Below are 17,726 nucleotides of genomic sequence, written 5' to 3'. Positions count from 1 at the left end.
CTGTGTGACGTCGCTGTGACGCTGCATGAACCGCCCCCTTAAAAAAAGAGTTTGTTCACCGGCCACAGCGACGTCGTTAGGAAGGTATGTGCGTGTGACGCATACCAGCGATATTGTTTGCCACGGGTAGCAATTTGCCCGTGACGCACGAACGACGGGGGCGGGTGCGATTGCTAGCGACATCGCTAGCGATGTTGCTGCGTGTAAAGCGGCCTTTAGAGTTAGAACATCTTATGGAAACTAGAATATCCTACTACACATTCTGACTGGCATACAGTAAGTAAGATGTGTTTAGGCTATATTGCCACCAATTTTTTATACTGTTATTTATGTTATTTACCTCAGTATTTTTAAGGTCACGTGCACACCTTGAGTATTTGGTGAGTTTTTTTACCTTAGTATTTTTAAGGTCACGTGCACACCCTGAGTATTTGGTGAGTTTTTTTTACCTCAGTATAGGTAAGACCACATGCACACGGTATTTGGTCAGTTTTTTACCTCAGTATTTATTATCTAAAAGAAGACGTGAAACAATCAGAGGAAAAGTATAATAGAAACTAGTCACCACGTCTGCATTTTTTTCCCACTCCTGGTAAAAATGATCCAAATACTCAATGTGTGCATGTGGCCTTAGAGAAGGAACGCTTTGCTAAATACTCTTTGGACTGCAGGCTACAACACCCGAAATAATGAGCATTACATATTGTAATCTTCTCACTATGAATGCAGTTGTTGCTTAAGGTTTTACATATCTCAGCTTGTAAGGGGCTGAATCCTTCTGAAGACAGCTGTCACTTTATCGTGTCTAGATGACAGGGTTGAAATCAGGAAAGCTGGAATTATTCTTTTAGTCATAGGAACAAAACAATTTCTTATTATCAAACCTCACCAGTTTGGTGCTTTGTTTGATTTAGTCTTTTAGTCTCTTTAGTTTTTTAGCAAATGACAGAAAACCCCCAGGTATAAAATAAGGGATTCACTGCAGTTTTCCTGGATTCTGCTTTGAATAAACTGTAGTGTTCATAGGCTCCCCCTTACATGTGTATGATATATACATTATTAATGGCAGGCATATAAGAACATAAGGGACACTTTATGAGATTTCCTGACCTTTGCTCATGTACTCAGTTACAATGTAGATAGGTTCCTCCGACACTACTGCATACAACTGCACCAGTTTATCATGTTTCAGCTTCTTCATGATTTGAGCTTCTTCTAGGAAGGACTCAGGAGACATGGTACCGGGCTTCAGAGTCTTTATTGCCACCTTGGTATTTCCGTTCCATGTACCTGCATACCGTAATATGCAAAAAGTGATTGTAGGGTCAAATTCCATTGTCCCTGAATGTCGGGAACACTTATACACATATATGCAGACCTATTAACGTACACCGACATACATGCATGGAGCTCTAACATTAGCATCTGGACTCGTTATCTTTCATTAGAAGGTAATGTTCTAATCAAGTACTATGCGACATATTCCTCACCAAATAGCTAGCACAGTCACACATATCAGCTGTGCAAAGAAAATTGGACTCCCAAGGAGAACTGGGATAAAATGGGTTTTCTGGTACTCGTATCATAAGAGCACTGCAAAACAAGACTGTGTTGGCCAACTAGGAGACACTTACTGCAATGCTTCCTTGGTATCAATAAGTACCATTAATACCAGATTCCCATTCTCAGCAATAGAGAACAAAAGAAGGTGCCAATTACCATCAGGGATTTTCAATATTAAACTTTTCTCCTCTAGATGCTGATAATCTTTTGGCAGTAGGGGATATAGCCATTAACTCCTTCACTGTTCTAGATCCCCAGGGTTATTGGTATTAACCCTATCATCAGTCTTGATCATTTTGAATTGTGTTGAATTTAGTGGGAACATTGCCCAGGTTCCAGGTTCCCTACTGTCAAGCTACAAACTTAAATGGAGCGCTGGCATAAATACATAAATGAAATGTTGCATCTTCAACTATTTCCAAATGTACGCCTTGTTTGTATACAATGGTTTGCAATGGTTCACTATTGTTGGTCACGTGCAATATTTGTACAAGTATGTATTTGGGGGAAACCAGAGCATCAAGAAGAGATCTGAACTAAAGAAGTGGAGCACTACAGCCGTATGGAGTACAAATGCTCCCGAATACTTATGATGATAATATGTGGATGTCCAGATGGTAAAGATAAAGCAGCATACTAATACAGCGTTACATGCAATTATATAGAAGCAAATTCACACAGCATTTGTTAGTAATAGGGTAAATTCACACAAGGCATATGCTGCAGCAGAAATGTCTGAAAATCAATCGTAGGAATACGTTTGCTTTGGTGACAAGTCCTTCAATTTCTGTAAATTCCATTTAGATGAATGGGATACTTTTATAAATTTCTGCACCAAATCTGCTGTGTGTGAATCTAACCATAAAAACGCCATATAGTTATCTGAAAACTTGGGTTGAAACTTAAATGATTAAGACTGAATCGACTATTCGCAGTCACTCTGTGGCGTTATAATGGACAATCCATGCACAAGAGCACAATACTTATAATGTCACACAGTACCGAGCTGTAAGAAATACTTTGATTACTCTTCTCAGAAATCTACAGTGTGTCCACCCATATCCTGTCCACCGCCATTAACTTGAGAACGGCGGCAGCTATAGGCATAGAAGTGGTGTCTAGGTATAGTAAAGTAGCCATGCGCTACGCAATGAAACCACCTATAGCACCCCCTGGTAGAAGACAACGGAGTTAGCATTTTTATCTCGAAAATGGAACGAGATAGAGAAAAAAAGTGAATTACAAAGTTGCAGGGCATCATCAATTCAATACAAATTGCTATAGGTTGTTTCATTGCGTAGCACATGGCTACTTTACTATACCTAGACACCACTTCTATGCCTATAGCTGCCGCCATTAACAAGTTAATGGCGGTGGACAGGATATGGGTAGACACACTGTATATTAAGAAATGCAGTTCACGTAAGGGAGTTTTCCCATAATCACAGCTTGTTACCTAGTCATAGGTTAGGAGATTTGTTGTTAATCACTGGGGGTTTATTAATGGAAACCGCACTGATGTTGTCCACCAAATGGGGTTGCCTGTTTGAATAAATAAAAGGTCAAGTATACGCACTGCCACTCTAGCCAAAGTCAATGGGTCCGACAGAGAAAGTTAAGCACTTTACTCAGCCATCTCTGTCAGTTCCTTATACTTTAATGGAGACGTAGAGCACATGCTCGACCACCACTTAAAGCACAGCGCCAGTGTTGTTTGTTTTAATTTTACCGCAGTTTTCTTTAGTTAAGTTCCCTGACCCCGTCTTATAATCATCCTCTGGCATCTTCATCATCTATCACAGCTGCTCCCATTGGTTTTCTCCAGTGACCTAGAAGCTGCTCCAGTGATTCATGGAGCATGCCGGAAGTCAGAACTTCATAAAAGTCTATGAGGGACTTGTTCTGGCTCTCATAGACGTGCATTGGGAGCATGTGACATAACGGCTGACTTCCGTCCAGTCAGAGGTTCTGATCACAAGAGAGCGCTGCGGGACCGGGATGGCGTCGGTAAAAGGTAAAGCCACCGGAGGGTAAGAATAAGACCAGGAACACGGACCTTAAATTAAAAGCACCATTTCAGCAGTGGAAAAATAATACTGTTTTAACTCAAACTGAAGACTTGAGACTCCGATCTTCATGATCTGGGGGCCTCCATGAACTTATCAGACATGCTGAAGGTAAATGATAAATTGTGATTGTGGGACAACCCCTTCCATGTTCTTATACTTGCTAAATGGTCACTTAACATTGAAGTGCTGCCTGTACTCAGATGCTTTCCAATATCCAACTGTCAGATTGTTTTTATAAAATTCTTGCATTTTTGTACTTTACATATAAAGCAACTTGTGATCAATCCTGAATTAGTAAGTAGTTGCTCCACATTACAGATTATATCTAGCTGTAAAGTGGAAATGGTTTTCAAGGATTCACATATTTATTAGGGATGATCGAATACCTCAAATATTGGGCTTTGCGAAAATTTGCCGAATAGGTTCGCCGCTATTCGACTATTCGTGAATATTCAATGCGCAATGTAAGTGTATGGGAAACCCGAATAACAACTATTCGGAACTATTCGGGCTCCCATAGACTTACATTGCGCATCGAATATTCGCATAGCGGCGACCTATTAGTCGGATATTCGCGAAGCCGAATATTTGAGGTATTCGATCATTCCTAATATTTATCAATTATTTTGTAAGCTGATTTCATGGTCATTTGATCTTTTTGATTTGGCACCCAATCCTTGGATTTGTGTGCTTTTTTCATTAAAGAAGTTTCTGCAAGTTGTCACGTATCTAAAAGAGATGTGATAACTCGCTCATTGCTGGGGATCCAATGCTCCGACAGTGCATTCTAGAGCCCTGTTGCCCAGCTCAGACGACCCATTTAAAGATGTTGATTTTTAAACTTTAATTATTTGGGTGATAATGGAAATAAAATCCTCTTCCCATGTACTTTTTAGTATATCCTCCTACTATTATTTTTATTAAATTTAACATCTCATAAATTAATTTAAAACTTAATTACACTGCAAAGCTTAAACTTTACAAATAGCTGCAGTCCTGCATGGATTTACAATTACCTTTAGCTAATTTTACCAAGTAATTGGCGTCTTTTAGTAATTAAGATTAAGGCTATTGATTTGATTGCTTTGCCAAAATGAATTATATTTGCTTTTAGGAACAATTTAATTTCAATGATTATATAACATATGATCAGTTCAACTAAATATACATTAAAAGGCTACATAATCTGCAGCATATCTGATAAAGCTACATACAGTGGGGAAAATAAGCCAGGCTTCTTGCTGGTTGCTAGGTGATGAAATACTTATTTCATGTAATAAAATGCAAATTAATTAGTTAAAATCATACAATATGATTTTCTGGATTTTTTTTTAATTCCGTCTGGTCACAGTTGAAGTATACCTATGATAAAAATTACAGACTTCTCCATTCTTTGTAGATGTGAAAATCTGTAGTGTATCAAATACTTATTTTCCCGCTGTAACTACGTTTTAATGAAGATTTACTAGGTAGCTATTAACAGTTATTTACTTTGTAAAAATCATGATGTTCACATTAAACAATATAAAAGTGAACATACACATTAGACAAAACCTACCAAAAATCTAATGTGTATAGGGGTCAACCGGCTCTTCTAAGAAGAGTATGAGCAAAGTAAGATCTGATATCCTGGATTCCAACATGCTAGACTCTATGATGAGGGGTCTACCAGATTATTTCCTAATAACCTCCGAAATAAACATGTAAACTGGACTGAGCCAAACGTACATGTTCATAGGAAGGTACATGTTCCTATAGAGACGTACATGTTCGTACATGTTCATATAGAGAGATTTATCTGTTTGGTTGACAGAGATTTAATATGTATGGCATCTTAAAGGGAATCCATCACCAGGTTTTTGTTCCCCCATCTAAGAGATAATGTAGAGACAGAGACCCTGATTCCTGAGATGTGTCACTTACTGGGCTGTTTGCTGTCACTTTGATAAAAATCAATGTTTCCCCTGCTGCATATCTAGCGGTTATACAGAGCTCATGAATATGCTGGACTATCTGGCAACACGACATGTAGTCCTCTAATGATAATTTTTCTGCTGATTAATCAGTGATTTTATTAAAACTACACTAAGGAGCCCAGTAAGTGATACATCACTGGAATCAGGATCTCTGCCCCTACATTATGCTGATCTCAGATTAGGTGGCAAAAATCTGGTAACAGATTCCCTTTAAGAGTATTCCTTCTTTGTCTGTTTTTGTTTGAAAGGTAATATCTCCTAAATAAAGCAATTGGTGCACCTTACCATACCACACTTCAGCGAAACAGCCCTGACCGAGCTTCTGCTGCAGAAGTATTGTGCTCCGTGACACTTCCCATGCATCCTTAGCCAATCCAACAGTTTGTGGAACATAATTCGGGGCAATCAATGTTAAATTATAACACAAACCATCAGCTTTTTCTACAGGAAAGGAAATTAATGGAAACAATTAAACCTATGGCATGCAGTAAGAAAGATGGAAGGTGCTGTATTTCAATTTAACTTTAAAGGCAATGAATATAGACATAGCAATACTGCATTCTAAAAAGATCCCTTTTTGCTTCACTTTCCATCTTTCCTTTTGGTTCCCCACACAGGGGTGGCTGACTTGAAGTAAAGATTTTGACTGCGTACCCATCCATACTTCCCCAAACTGCCCATTGCCCAGCCTCTTGATCAGCTGGAGAGATTCTCTTGGGATTTCCCAGACATCTTTGGTTTTGACAGACAGGTCAGTAAGCCTTGGCATTCCTTTATGGCAGGGTACTACCAAGCGGCAACACAGACCAGCGGCTCTCTCTGAGAGGCATGAAACAAGAAGAAGGCAGAAGAAAGAAACAACATGACATGGAACTGAAGCAAGACATGATATCTCAAGAAGGGCACATATGACGTAAATGACAGCAGAAAGCAAAAGAGCAAATTTACAAGGTCTAGATTTTATATAAAATTGATACGTTTCTGCTTTATATGTATTGTAGATAACACACAAACCTACCAGCAATGGGACGCTTAGGCTATGTCCGCACGTTGCGTCGGTGTACCTGCAGTTTATTCTGCACGTTTTCCTTCCCTTGGTTTTTGACCAAATGGCTTTTGACCATTTTTTAGCGCTAAAAACGCATGCGTTTTTACCGCGTTTTTAGTGCGTTTTTAGCGCTTTTTACCTGCGTTTTCACCTGCGTTTCTGCAGATGCGTTTTTGAGATCAAGACACTGAGAAATAAAGTTGAATTAGTCAAAAAGAATGAAAAAAGAGAAAAAAAGTATAAAATTAACTTTTAATAAAATTATATGGTAAATTATCAATTTTGATGTAATAATAGTGGTTATGCACATTTTAACAGAAAAATAGCTAAAGTTTATTATTTTTTTACATTTAAATTTTCGGTTATTGTGTGTGTGTAAAGGAACATTAGAACCCATTACTTTTTGGCCAGAAAAGCATGCGTTTTTGGAGCCAAAAACGCAGTTGAAAAGCAGGTAAAAAGCATGTAAAACGCAGGAATTGTGATTTTGGTTGCTTTTTGCCATTTCTCATTGACTCCAATGTTAAGGAAACGCTGCAGAAATGGCAAAAACAACTGACATGCTGCTTCTTTTTCAGCATGGTTTTTGACCACAAATATGCAAATTAAACGCTGCTGAATAAAAAGCAAAGTGCAGACAGGATTTCTGCTTTTCCCATAGACTTTGCTGGAAAACAAAAACGCATGCCTTTTTGCCCAAAAACGCTGCTGCCAAAAACGCTGCAGAAACGCGGTAAAAAACGCAACGTGTGAACATAGCCTTAGAACTGAAAGACTGGTACATTAGGTCCCATATGCTTTGAATTGCAACAATTTGTCCATAAAATAATGTTTTTGTACATGTTAATGGTTTGAAAATGTGAATTCTAGTGAGGGCCTGCAATATTTAGGTTTAAACATTATAATTCATTGATACGCCTACCTGTGTAATGTCAAGTAAGATGGGATGAGAATGATCATTTGTAAAACTGTAACATACAAGGTTGTGAATCCGTGGTACACGATCATAAATGTGATAATGGACCAAAACTCTCCCCTCTATCTCGCGTAATGCTACCAGGCTCCCCTTTGCACTCTGCTGTATACTTGACGTTATCTATACAATAGGAAAAATTCCAGCATCCACGTCCACGATATATAAAAATTCTTCTTTATTGGATGCCCATTAAAAAAATTTCATGCAGTTTAAAACCCCAAATAGCTCATGGTAAGAAAACGCGTTTGGGACGTCTAGCATCCTTATTCATATAAAGTTATTTATACAGCTTAGATGTGATCGGTGGGTCTTGTGACGGTGATTTATGTCTATTTTGAATGCATGTGTCGCAGACCACCGTGGTACATGTTCACACAGGTTTTTGTGTTTTGTATGTCATTGGTTACTCAATTTTAACTGTGGTATTAAACGTTAAGTTTTAATTATTTTTTTACCCCCGCTGTATTAGGCTATGTGCACAATAGAAAAAGGATTTTTCTTAAGAAAATTTCTTGAGAGTGAAGGATTAGCGCACCTGCGTTTTTACCACGATTTGGTGCGTTTTCGGTGCGTTTTTACCGCTGGTTGCTCCCTGCGTTATTGTGCCATTATCTATGGTAACTTAGGCTATGTGCGCACAGTGCGTTTTTCGCGGCGTTTTTGCGCGTTTTTCGGGTGCGTTTTTGGCCTTAAAACTGCAGGACTTTGCTTCCCCAGCAAAGTCTATGAGTTTTCATTTTTGCTGTCCGCACGCATCTGTTTTTTTTACCTGCGTTTTTGAGTTAAAAAAAAAAAAATGGACATGTCAGTTCTTTCCTGCGTTTTTCTGCGTTTTCCCCTCATGCAATGCATTGGAAAAACGCAGCAAAACGCAGAGATCAAAAACGCAGCAAAACGCAGCCAAAAACGCACCAAATCGCGGCAAAAACGCATGCATTTTTTTATGCGTTTTTTTCGACGCAGGTGCGTTTTTATGCGTTTTTAGCGGCCAAAAACGCACAAAAACGCAGCGTCAAAAAGACGCAGTATGCGAACCTAGCCTAACGCAGTTAGCTGCAGAAAAGAAGTGACATGCTCATTCTTTTTCTTAAGAAAATCTACTAAAAGAATTTTCTTAAGAAAAAAACGCAGTGTGCGCACAGCTAATTTTTTTGCCATAGGTTTGGCTGGGGAATGTCTGCAGAAAGGTTACAAGAATTTCTCAAGAAATTTCTGCAGCAAAAACGCACCAAAAACGCAGGTCAAAAACGCAGTGTGTGAACACAGCCTTATGTTTATTTGGTAGATACCTATCACACGCTGTATTTAGTGTATGTCATATTTAAGCATACACAGATAAAAGTTGGATGACCGGCTCATGCTTCTTTATTAGTACCAAGGGTGAAGCATGGGAGAAGAGTTACATGGGTGGTTACCCCAGGTGACCTAAGTCTATGGAGGCATACAATTTGCCCAGCAAGATCCGCAATGTCTTATTGGAGCCCCACAGTGAGTGCCTACCTGGTGCTGCTCAAGAAGAGTATAGCAACCTACATAAACTAATGTAATTGGCTGCTGCACTCTGCATAGGCAGCAACAGCAATGAAAGAACTGCAATATATTTTCCTTAAGTTACAACTCAAGGACTTCGGGGATAAGGGGTTTAATACTGGACTGGTCAAAGGTATTTTGGAGTACTAAGAGCTCACACGTTAAGGGGTGCAAAGCACATGCTGTGCCACTGATGCTGGCAACCCACTTTTCTCTGCTAAAAAGTTCTACCTAGTTTTTTAGAAAACATGGTTGGACTATTGTGGCATTTTTACCTCTTGTGCCACTCTTTTTTTCCTCATATAATGTAAGCTCTTTAGAGTAGGCCCTCACTTTTTTAGTATAATATTTTAGATATCTGTACATGTATCCTATGTAAAATGCTTTAGAATATGTTAGTGCGTATAAGAAAAAAAACAGAATATTAATATTATGTTGTTCAATCAGTGTGAATAATTGGTAGTCTATATTCGCCAGTGAAAATTAGAGATAGAGCACACAGACGGGAGAACTAGAAAGCAATGTGGGGTACAAGTGATATAATAATTAGAAAAAATGTTATTCTGCATGTACACAGACATAACAGATTATTCTAAAAGGTCACCTTAAACTACAGGTACACGGGATATTTTTCGCATGTGTACACAGCAAACCTACTAAACTAGCAATACATTGTAAATGAATTGCAGCTAAAGCAATATATAATGTGCGTATATATTGTGTATGTGTGTAAATATATATATATATATATATATATATATATATATATATATATATATATATATATATATATAAAATATAATTTGTTTCACCAAAGGTGGTAAAGGAAATTGTCAGAAAAATCAACCATCATTTCATGGACAATTTCCTTGGTAATCTGAGATACTGTATAATGACTAGGCATGTGTTTTCTGACAGTCCGGTTGAAAAGTCTGGGGCTGTTAGGTGGAGCATCTCAAGAAATTAGACTGTTTGGATGAAAACTGGATTGGAAGTGTCCTCACAGCAGAACAGGACGATAGTTCAGCCATGGTGAAAATGTTTAGGTGAGTAACATCTTTAAAACAGGATCAAAGTCAGACCTGCGCTAATTTACTGTCAAAGAGAATGACAGCAATACATGTCATGCAACCTTAGGCACACTACTCATAATTATCGATGGGCCCATACTATGAGTTTTCTCATAGTATGTCTCCAATTTTACAAGGAGACACACAGAGTTGTGTGTGTGTATGTGTGTGAAATTGTATGAGTGCGAGTGTGTTTGATTAAAGGGAACCAATCACCAGGATTTTCGTATATAACCTAAAGCCAGTGCTATACTGGCACTATCAGGCTGATTTTCTGCATACCTGTAGTGGTCAGCTTAGATGTTTAGGTTTTGAAATCCAAGAAAGTGAAGTTTGTAAAATGAGCAGCTTATTGAGTGACAGTTGCACTGGAGCATATCATATATTCATAGTTATGTGACCTGATATCCAGCTTTGGTGGCTGAGGCCCCGCCCCTTCTGAACACATGGGTATGACCTCACACAGGTCCTACTAGACAAAGTGAGTCGTCTGTATAATGCTTATGCTAATTCTAACAGAGGGAGGGGATAACTATGAATATATGATCTGCTCCACTGCAATTGTCACTCAAGAAGCTGCTCATTTTACAAACTTCACTTTCATGGATTTCAAAACCTAAAAATCCGAGCTGACCACTAATGGTATATAGAGAATCAGCCTGATAGTGCCAGTATAGCACTGGCTTTAGGTTATATATGAAAATCCTGGTGATTGGTTCCCTTTAAGTATGCGTGTATGCATGTGTATATGAGACCGTGTGTTACGGGGGGCTGTCTGATAATAACCGAAAGGAGTATCAGACAGTCAGGGTCCACCGTGCAAAGACTTTGCTGCAGACTATGGCAGAGTGCAATACCTCTGTTAACTCACAGAAGGATATAATAAGTAAGTAAAGCAATTCCTCCCTTACTTGGAGGGTGTGTGGAATGATCTCTGTTAATAATCACAGAGACAAAGGCAATGTGTGCGAAATGGCACCTACCTAGGTCCGCTCTTCTAGTGGTGCAAAAGAGACGAACAGCAGCGTAAGCCGCACAAAGCTCCTACCTGCGTTCGCTCCACTAGTGTGCGAGGACACGAACCACTAGATATGGCACCTGCCTAGGTCCGCTCTTCTAGTGGTGCAAAAGAGACGAACAGCAGCGTAAGCCGCACAAAGCTCCTACCTCTGTTCGCTCCCCTAGTGTGCGAGGATACGAACAACTGCCAGACGCAGTATAAGGAACGTTACCCTAGCGGCAACGTCCACCTACGAGTAGAATCACAAGGCCCAGCCAGACCATGTGCCTCAGGCACCTGCCTATGTCCGCTCCCCTAAGAGGTAAGGATACGGACAGCAGCCGAAGCTGTAAGGTATAAGAACGCTACCCTGCCGGTAGCGCTCACCTAGCATAGACAGAGGAATGCCTAGAGGACCGCGCACAGAGCGTCTACTCATATGCATGAACCAAGAGGACTGAGCACCATGCGGCGTGTGTCAGGGTCTTATATAGACTCTGTGCCTCATCCAAGATGGAGGACACCAGAGCCAATCCGCTGCCAGAACGACAGGAGTGACGTCATGCTGGCCTATCACCGAGCAAGACGTCACAAGCACATGACCAGCGACCAATCGGCATAGAAGGTGTCAGAGACATGTGACCTCGTGCCAGCGATGATGTCACCCGCACATGTGCAATGGCTCCAAGATTGGACTTAGTCTCCGGCGCTCGCACATGTGCAGTAGCAAGAAATCTGGACTTAGTCTCCAGCGCTCGCACATGTGCAGTAGCAAGAAATCTGGACTTAGTCTCCAGCGCTCGCACATGTGCAGTAGCAAGAAATCTGGACTTAGTCTCCAGCGCTCGCACATGTGCAGTAGCAAGAAATCTGGACATAGGCTCCAGTGCTCGCAGCAACCGTAACACCGTGTGTGAGAGAGTGTGTGTAAGTGAATGTGTGTGCGAGTGAATGTGTGCGTATGTATGAGAGTGAGTGTGTGGGGAAAATGTTTGAGATGGTGTGAATGTGTGTGAGATGGTGTGAATGTGTGAGATGGTGTGAATGTGTGTGAGATGGTGTGAATGTGTGTGAGATGGTGTGAATGTGTGTGAGATGGTGTGAATGTGTGAGATGGTGTGAATGTGTGTGAGATGGTGTGAATGTGTGAGATGGTGTGAATGTGTGTGAGATGGTGTGAATGTGTGTGAGATGGTGTGAATGTGTGTGAGATGGTGTGAATGTGTGTGAGATGGTGTGAATGTGTGTGAGATGGTGTGAATGTGTGTGAGATGGTGTGAATATGTATGCGTCTATGTGTGTGTATGTGAGACAGTGTGTGAGAGTGTGCTTATGTGTGAGAGTGTGTGAGACTGAGTGTTTGGATGTGAATCTGTGAGAGAGTGTGAATGTGGGATTTTGTATGTGCCAGTATATATACGTGTATGTGTGTGTACGTGAGACAGTGTGAGTGTATGTACATGCGTATGTGTGAGACTGAGTATGTGTGTGAGAGAGAGTGTGAATGTGTGTGTGTGTGTTTGAGTATGCAGACGTATATGTTTGTGTACATGAGTGAGTAAATGTGTGTGTGTACGTATGAGTGAATGTGTGTATGTGTGAGGGTGTGTGCGTATGTGCAAGAGTGAGTGTGTGAGAGTGGGAATGTGTGTGTGTTTGAGCATGTATGCATCTGTACGTGAGACAGTGTGTGAGAGTGTGTGTGTATGTGTGTGTGTGAGAGAGAATGTCTGAGAATATGAATGTGTGAAAAATGAGAGTGTGTTTATCATTGAGTATTCTGGAGGAGAATACTGTCCCTCACAAAAGGCATTATACAGGAGCACACAAAGTAGTACTGCTGTACAAGTACAGGTGCAATCTGAACTCCACTCGAAGCCTGAAAATTGTTAAGTTAATAGTCCTTAATCCTCAGAAAATCTTAAAAGGGTTGTCCACTATTCCAATAACCTCTTCTCAATCTGTATGTTTCCATTTTTTAAAATGATATACATACATATATACAGTGCCAGCCCTTCCATACGGAGTATGTATGTACAGTACATCTGAAGGTGGGGAGAGTGAAGTGGCTGCTGATTGGTCGCAGGGGTCGCATGACCTCACACTGTTACACGATCCTGGGAGAGACAGTGCGGACACCACTTGAAAGGCGCCAGTGTAGTAGGTATAAGTGGTTTTATTTAAAAAGGGGAAACATATGGATTGAGAAGGGGTTGTATGTGTAGTGGACAACCCCGTTAAATAGAGATTCACTGGTAACTGGAATTCCAAAGTAATGCCACTGTAGTTTGTTAGTTACTTTGAGGGGAAGGCATTTAATGGAGTTGGAGATTGTTGTGCATTTCTGCTCCCCTTTTCCTAGTGGACAAAAGTCCTAAGTAAACTTTAGGTCAGTGAAGCCAGTTATTAGAGCATGATCACGTTGCGTCTTTTTATGATGGTGAAAAACAGTTGATTTTCAAGCAGAAGCTGCCTCTCGAAACTCTTTTAGCCAGAAACATCTTTCAGGTTGTTTCCTTAGCATTTCGTCTGGTTTTTTTTGGACAGATTTTAACCTTCATTAAGCAATGAAGACAACAATAGCTTTGTGACAAAAAAACTTAAAAAAAAAAATAAAAAAAAAAATAGGCAAAAATAGCAAGGCGTCTTCAAGCCATCATTTGTAGCCTTCCCATTGACTTGTATCGAGTGTCTTCCTAGTAGAAAATGCCTAAAACATGGACGTCACTTGTTTTAACCACTTGACATCTTTTCAAAACCTGAAGCATTTAAAATAAGCTCAAAATCCTGAGCATAGGAATTTCAGGTCATTCTTACATAGAAATTAATAGGTCCATTCTTTTGAGCATTTTTTGGGGGGTTGAAGGGCAACATTTTCCGCGCAGATAAGTGTGGAAAAAGACACAGTGTGCACATATCCTTAGACTCCATATTACGCATACAACATGTAAGTGTGTCCTATAAATCTGTACGCTGATAAACCATGAGGGGAGTGAAAAAATAAATAAATGTGAAACAGAAAGTACATTTAATTTACAAAATTGGCAACTTATAAAAGATTGGGAAACATATTTTCTGCTCTAAGGCTTTGAGAATGAACAGCAAAGCAGATTAGCATTATGAAATATCTGCCTCCTGGAAACATCTGGTTCAACACATTACAGGATTGCGGACTCTGGAATCCTGATATGACCCAGGGTCTCATACAAAGGCTGGTAAAACTATAAAAGTACGTATTATGTTTCCACTGCCCTGGAACAGATTACATGACTAGCTGAGTGAATGAGTCACCAGACGACAGAAATGTCACATGCTTCATGGTGAAAGCTGAGAACAGCTTCATGGGGATCACCATAAATATTGGACTAGAGCAGGGCAGGCAAAGTGCGGCCCATGGGCCACATCCATCACTCTTACTGTTTCAGTCCAGCCCGCTAACCGAGACAGCCAAAGGGATGAAAATAGTGGACCGCAGGCCGCACCGTGCTCTCTTCCACCGGCTATCTGCTGCCGCTATTGCCCGCTGCCTGATGTCACTGCTATTTGCATCCGTCTTCCACCAATCCGCGTGAAGCACAGCAGAAGTGATGAATTTACAGCATCACATGTGCTGTGCGGAGCATGAATGCATCGAAGGCTGGAGCACGAGGGGAATGGGACCGAGTTGAGTATGTGGTGGGTTTTTTTTTCATGTGTATGGGATATCTGCATGTATATACGAGGATATGTAGGGCTCAGAAATGTACATAGGAGGCTATGCGGGTGTGCATAAATGTATACAGGAGGTTATGGGGGGCTTGGAGACTACTTAAGGGCTTATGCTGCATTTGGGAGGCTATGTGGGTGCTCATACAGTATATAGGAGACTTTGTGGGGCTTATTATACATTTAGGAAGCTCACACTGAGCTTAGGAAGCTATGTGAGAGCTCATGTTCTATTTAGGAGGCTATGTGGGGGCTCATACTTTATATATATGAGGCTATGTGAGGGCTTATACTGTATATAGAAGGCTATGTGGGGCTCATGATGTATTTAGGAAGCTACGTGAGGGCTCCTGCTGTATTTAGGAGGCTATGTGTGAGCTCATACAGTATTTAGGAGACTGTAGGGGCTCATACTGTATATAGTGGGCAGTGTGGGTGCTCACATTGAATACAGAGGGACAATGTGAGGGCTTATACTGTTTATAAGGGGATCAAACTGTATGTTTGTGGCTGTGTGCAGGTTCATACTGTATGTAGGCAGCTGTGTGGGGGCTCAAACTGTATATACAGAGGTTATGTGGGGGACTCATGCTGTATATAGGGGCTACGCAGGGGCTCATACTCTATGTAGGGGGTTGTGTGGGGGCTCAAACTGCATATAGGGAGGCTATGTAGGGGCTCATACTGTATATACAGGGATGCGTGAAGGCTCAAACTGTATATAGGGAACTATTTGACGGGTCATGCTGTATATAGGAGGGCTGTGTGTGGGAACATACTGTATATAAGTTGATGTCAGCATACGTAATTCTGCTCCATATTACGTGATACAATTAATATTAGTATAAAATAATAATTACCACTAATATGTTAATATTAATATTGAGCAGAATTATTTCAGCCTATTGGTTCGGCCCTCGGTCAGTCTCTCATGCGGCCCCTTTAGAAAATGAATTGCCCGCCCCTTAACTAGAGCACATAGCTATCGTACTGTTTTAAAGAAGAACTTAAAAATACTTATAACAATCAAAAGTCATGTACAGCAGTGTAATATTGGGAGCAGTCATACCTGAATAATGATGAACAAGCTGCTGAAGGGTTTCGAATTGGGCTCTTGTGGTTATGTAATAGCCGCCATTGTCAAGTTTCCGGATCTTATAGTGTTTGACATGATCTCCTTTCATGTCATCCCAGTCACGAATAGACAACGAATAGGCACCTGCAATGTTGTTCATAAGGAGAATATTATTTCGTAAACAATTCGCCATACAAAATATTAAAAAAACGTAATAAAAACATAAAGAGGATATTTTGATTCTGTTTCCAAATAACAGTACTGTTTTAAAGGGAATCTGTTGGCATCTGACAGCAGCATATTGTAGGGACAGAGACCCCAATTCGAGCGATGTGTTACTTACTGAGCTGCTTGTAATCATTTTGATATCAGTGTTTTATCCGCTGCAGGTCTACTAGTTCTCTGAATGTTGAGCTCCTTATAACGCCGCTCACATCACTGATTGGCAGCTTTGGACCCATATTCAGTAAACCCAAACAGCTGCCAATCAGAGGTGAGGGTGGAGATATACAGAGCTCATGAATATGGAGGACTATATAGCAACAGGTATACTAGTCTTCTACTGATAATCTCTTGCTGATTTTATCAAAAATACACTAAGCTGCCGAGTAAGTGACACATCACTGGAATCAGAATCTCTGTCTCTTCATTATGCTGCTCTCAGATGGGGTAGAAAAAAAACCTGCTGACAGATTCCCTTTAACTTCTGGCTTTGCACATCTAGTTTTTTGGGCCTACTAGTCACAGGCTGCACTACCAATTCACTAAGATATCCAGCACTCAATAGCAGCGACTCATACATCAGGGCAGATAATTCTAATATGAATTATGCTAAGTGGTATTTTTGTCCGTAATTTTAGCATTATCTTGCTTGATATATTAGTTATGAAAATGAGTGCTGGGTTCCTTTGTGAATCAGCACTAGAGTCTTTATGTCAGTACACAGTCGTGGATGAGAATTTTGCATTAGGCTATGTGCGCACTAGAAAGTGCCCTTTTTTTAAGAAAAAAACGGACCCACTGAAAGAATCCCGCACCCGTGGTAAAAACCGCGGTAAAACCGCACCCGCGTTTTTGCCGCGATTTGCTGCGGATTTTCCGCAAGTTGGTCCCCGCAGTTTTTACCATTATCTATCTACCTGCGGAAAAGAAGTGATATGCTCATTAATTCCGCAGCGGAAACTCCGTGGGTAAATCCGCGGGTATAAAAGAACACAGTGTGCACACAGCATTTTTTCAAACCCATAGGATTTGCTGGGGAATAACTGCAGCAATGTTAGACACATATTCTGTAGCAAATCCGCGGCAAATCTGTGTCAAAATCCGGAGTAAATCCGCAGCGTGCGCACAGGGCCTTAGGGAGTTGGCATATCCTAATCACAGGCTGCTGAAAAGGTGGACTTATCCAACTTATCCGACTCACCCACACTAAACAGCATCAAAACTTTCACTCTGGCAGACATCAGTTGTCTATTGCATGCATTCATCTGAATGACAGATGTGTACTACTACATTTCCGCTGCTACAGTCACCACTGAAAAAAAATCATAACTGGCACAAGCTTTCCCCTGTCTGGAACCCTCATTGATCATTTAATCACAACATTGGCTCTATTAAAGAGAATCTGTCAGTAACATTTACCCTCCATTGACACTTATTTTGCTGCTATCTGGCCCCCCATTTTGCAGAAATGTATATTTTATTCTTATAAAAG

At 40.5% G+C, this 17,726-nt stretch overlaps 1 protein-coding gene across 2 annotated transcripts in view; it reads right to left on the bottom strand.

Annotated features, from left to right (window-relative positions):
* Positions 1 to 17,726, bottom strand: part of FYN (FYN proto-oncogene, Src family tyrosine kinase) — a 256,607-nt gene that overhangs the window by 15,166 nt on the left and 223,715 nt on the right. Inside the window, exons 8-10 of one of the 2 annotated variants that reach the window (XM_075340043.1) lie at positions 16,007 to 16,156; positions 5,894 to 6,049; positions 1,111 to 1,290 (exon numbers count right to left, since the gene is read on the bottom strand). In XM_075340043.1, coding sequence (XP_075196158.1) covers positions 1,111 to 1,290; positions 5,894 to 6,049; positions 16,007 to 16,156 — 486 coding nt within the window. Of the gene's footprint in view, positions 1 to 1,110; positions 1,291 to 5,893; positions 6,050 to 6,262; positions 6,428 to 16,006; positions 16,157 to 17,726 lie in introns of both variants that reach the window. The other variant, XM_075340042.1, reaches the window with a different exon arrangement.

Source organism: Anomaloglossus baeobatrachus, chromosome 3, assembly GCF_048569485.1.
Source record: "Anomaloglossus baeobatrachus isolate aAnoBae1 chromosome 3, aAnoBae1.hap1, whole genome shotgun sequence".
NCBI classification, from domain to species: domain Eukaryota; kingdom Metazoa; phylum Chordata; class Amphibia; order Anura; family Aromobatidae; genus Anomaloglossus; species Anomaloglossus baeobatrachus.
The sequence above is the reverse complement of the archived record's forward strand: the minus strand, read 5'-3'. Positions and strand labels throughout refer to the sequence as shown.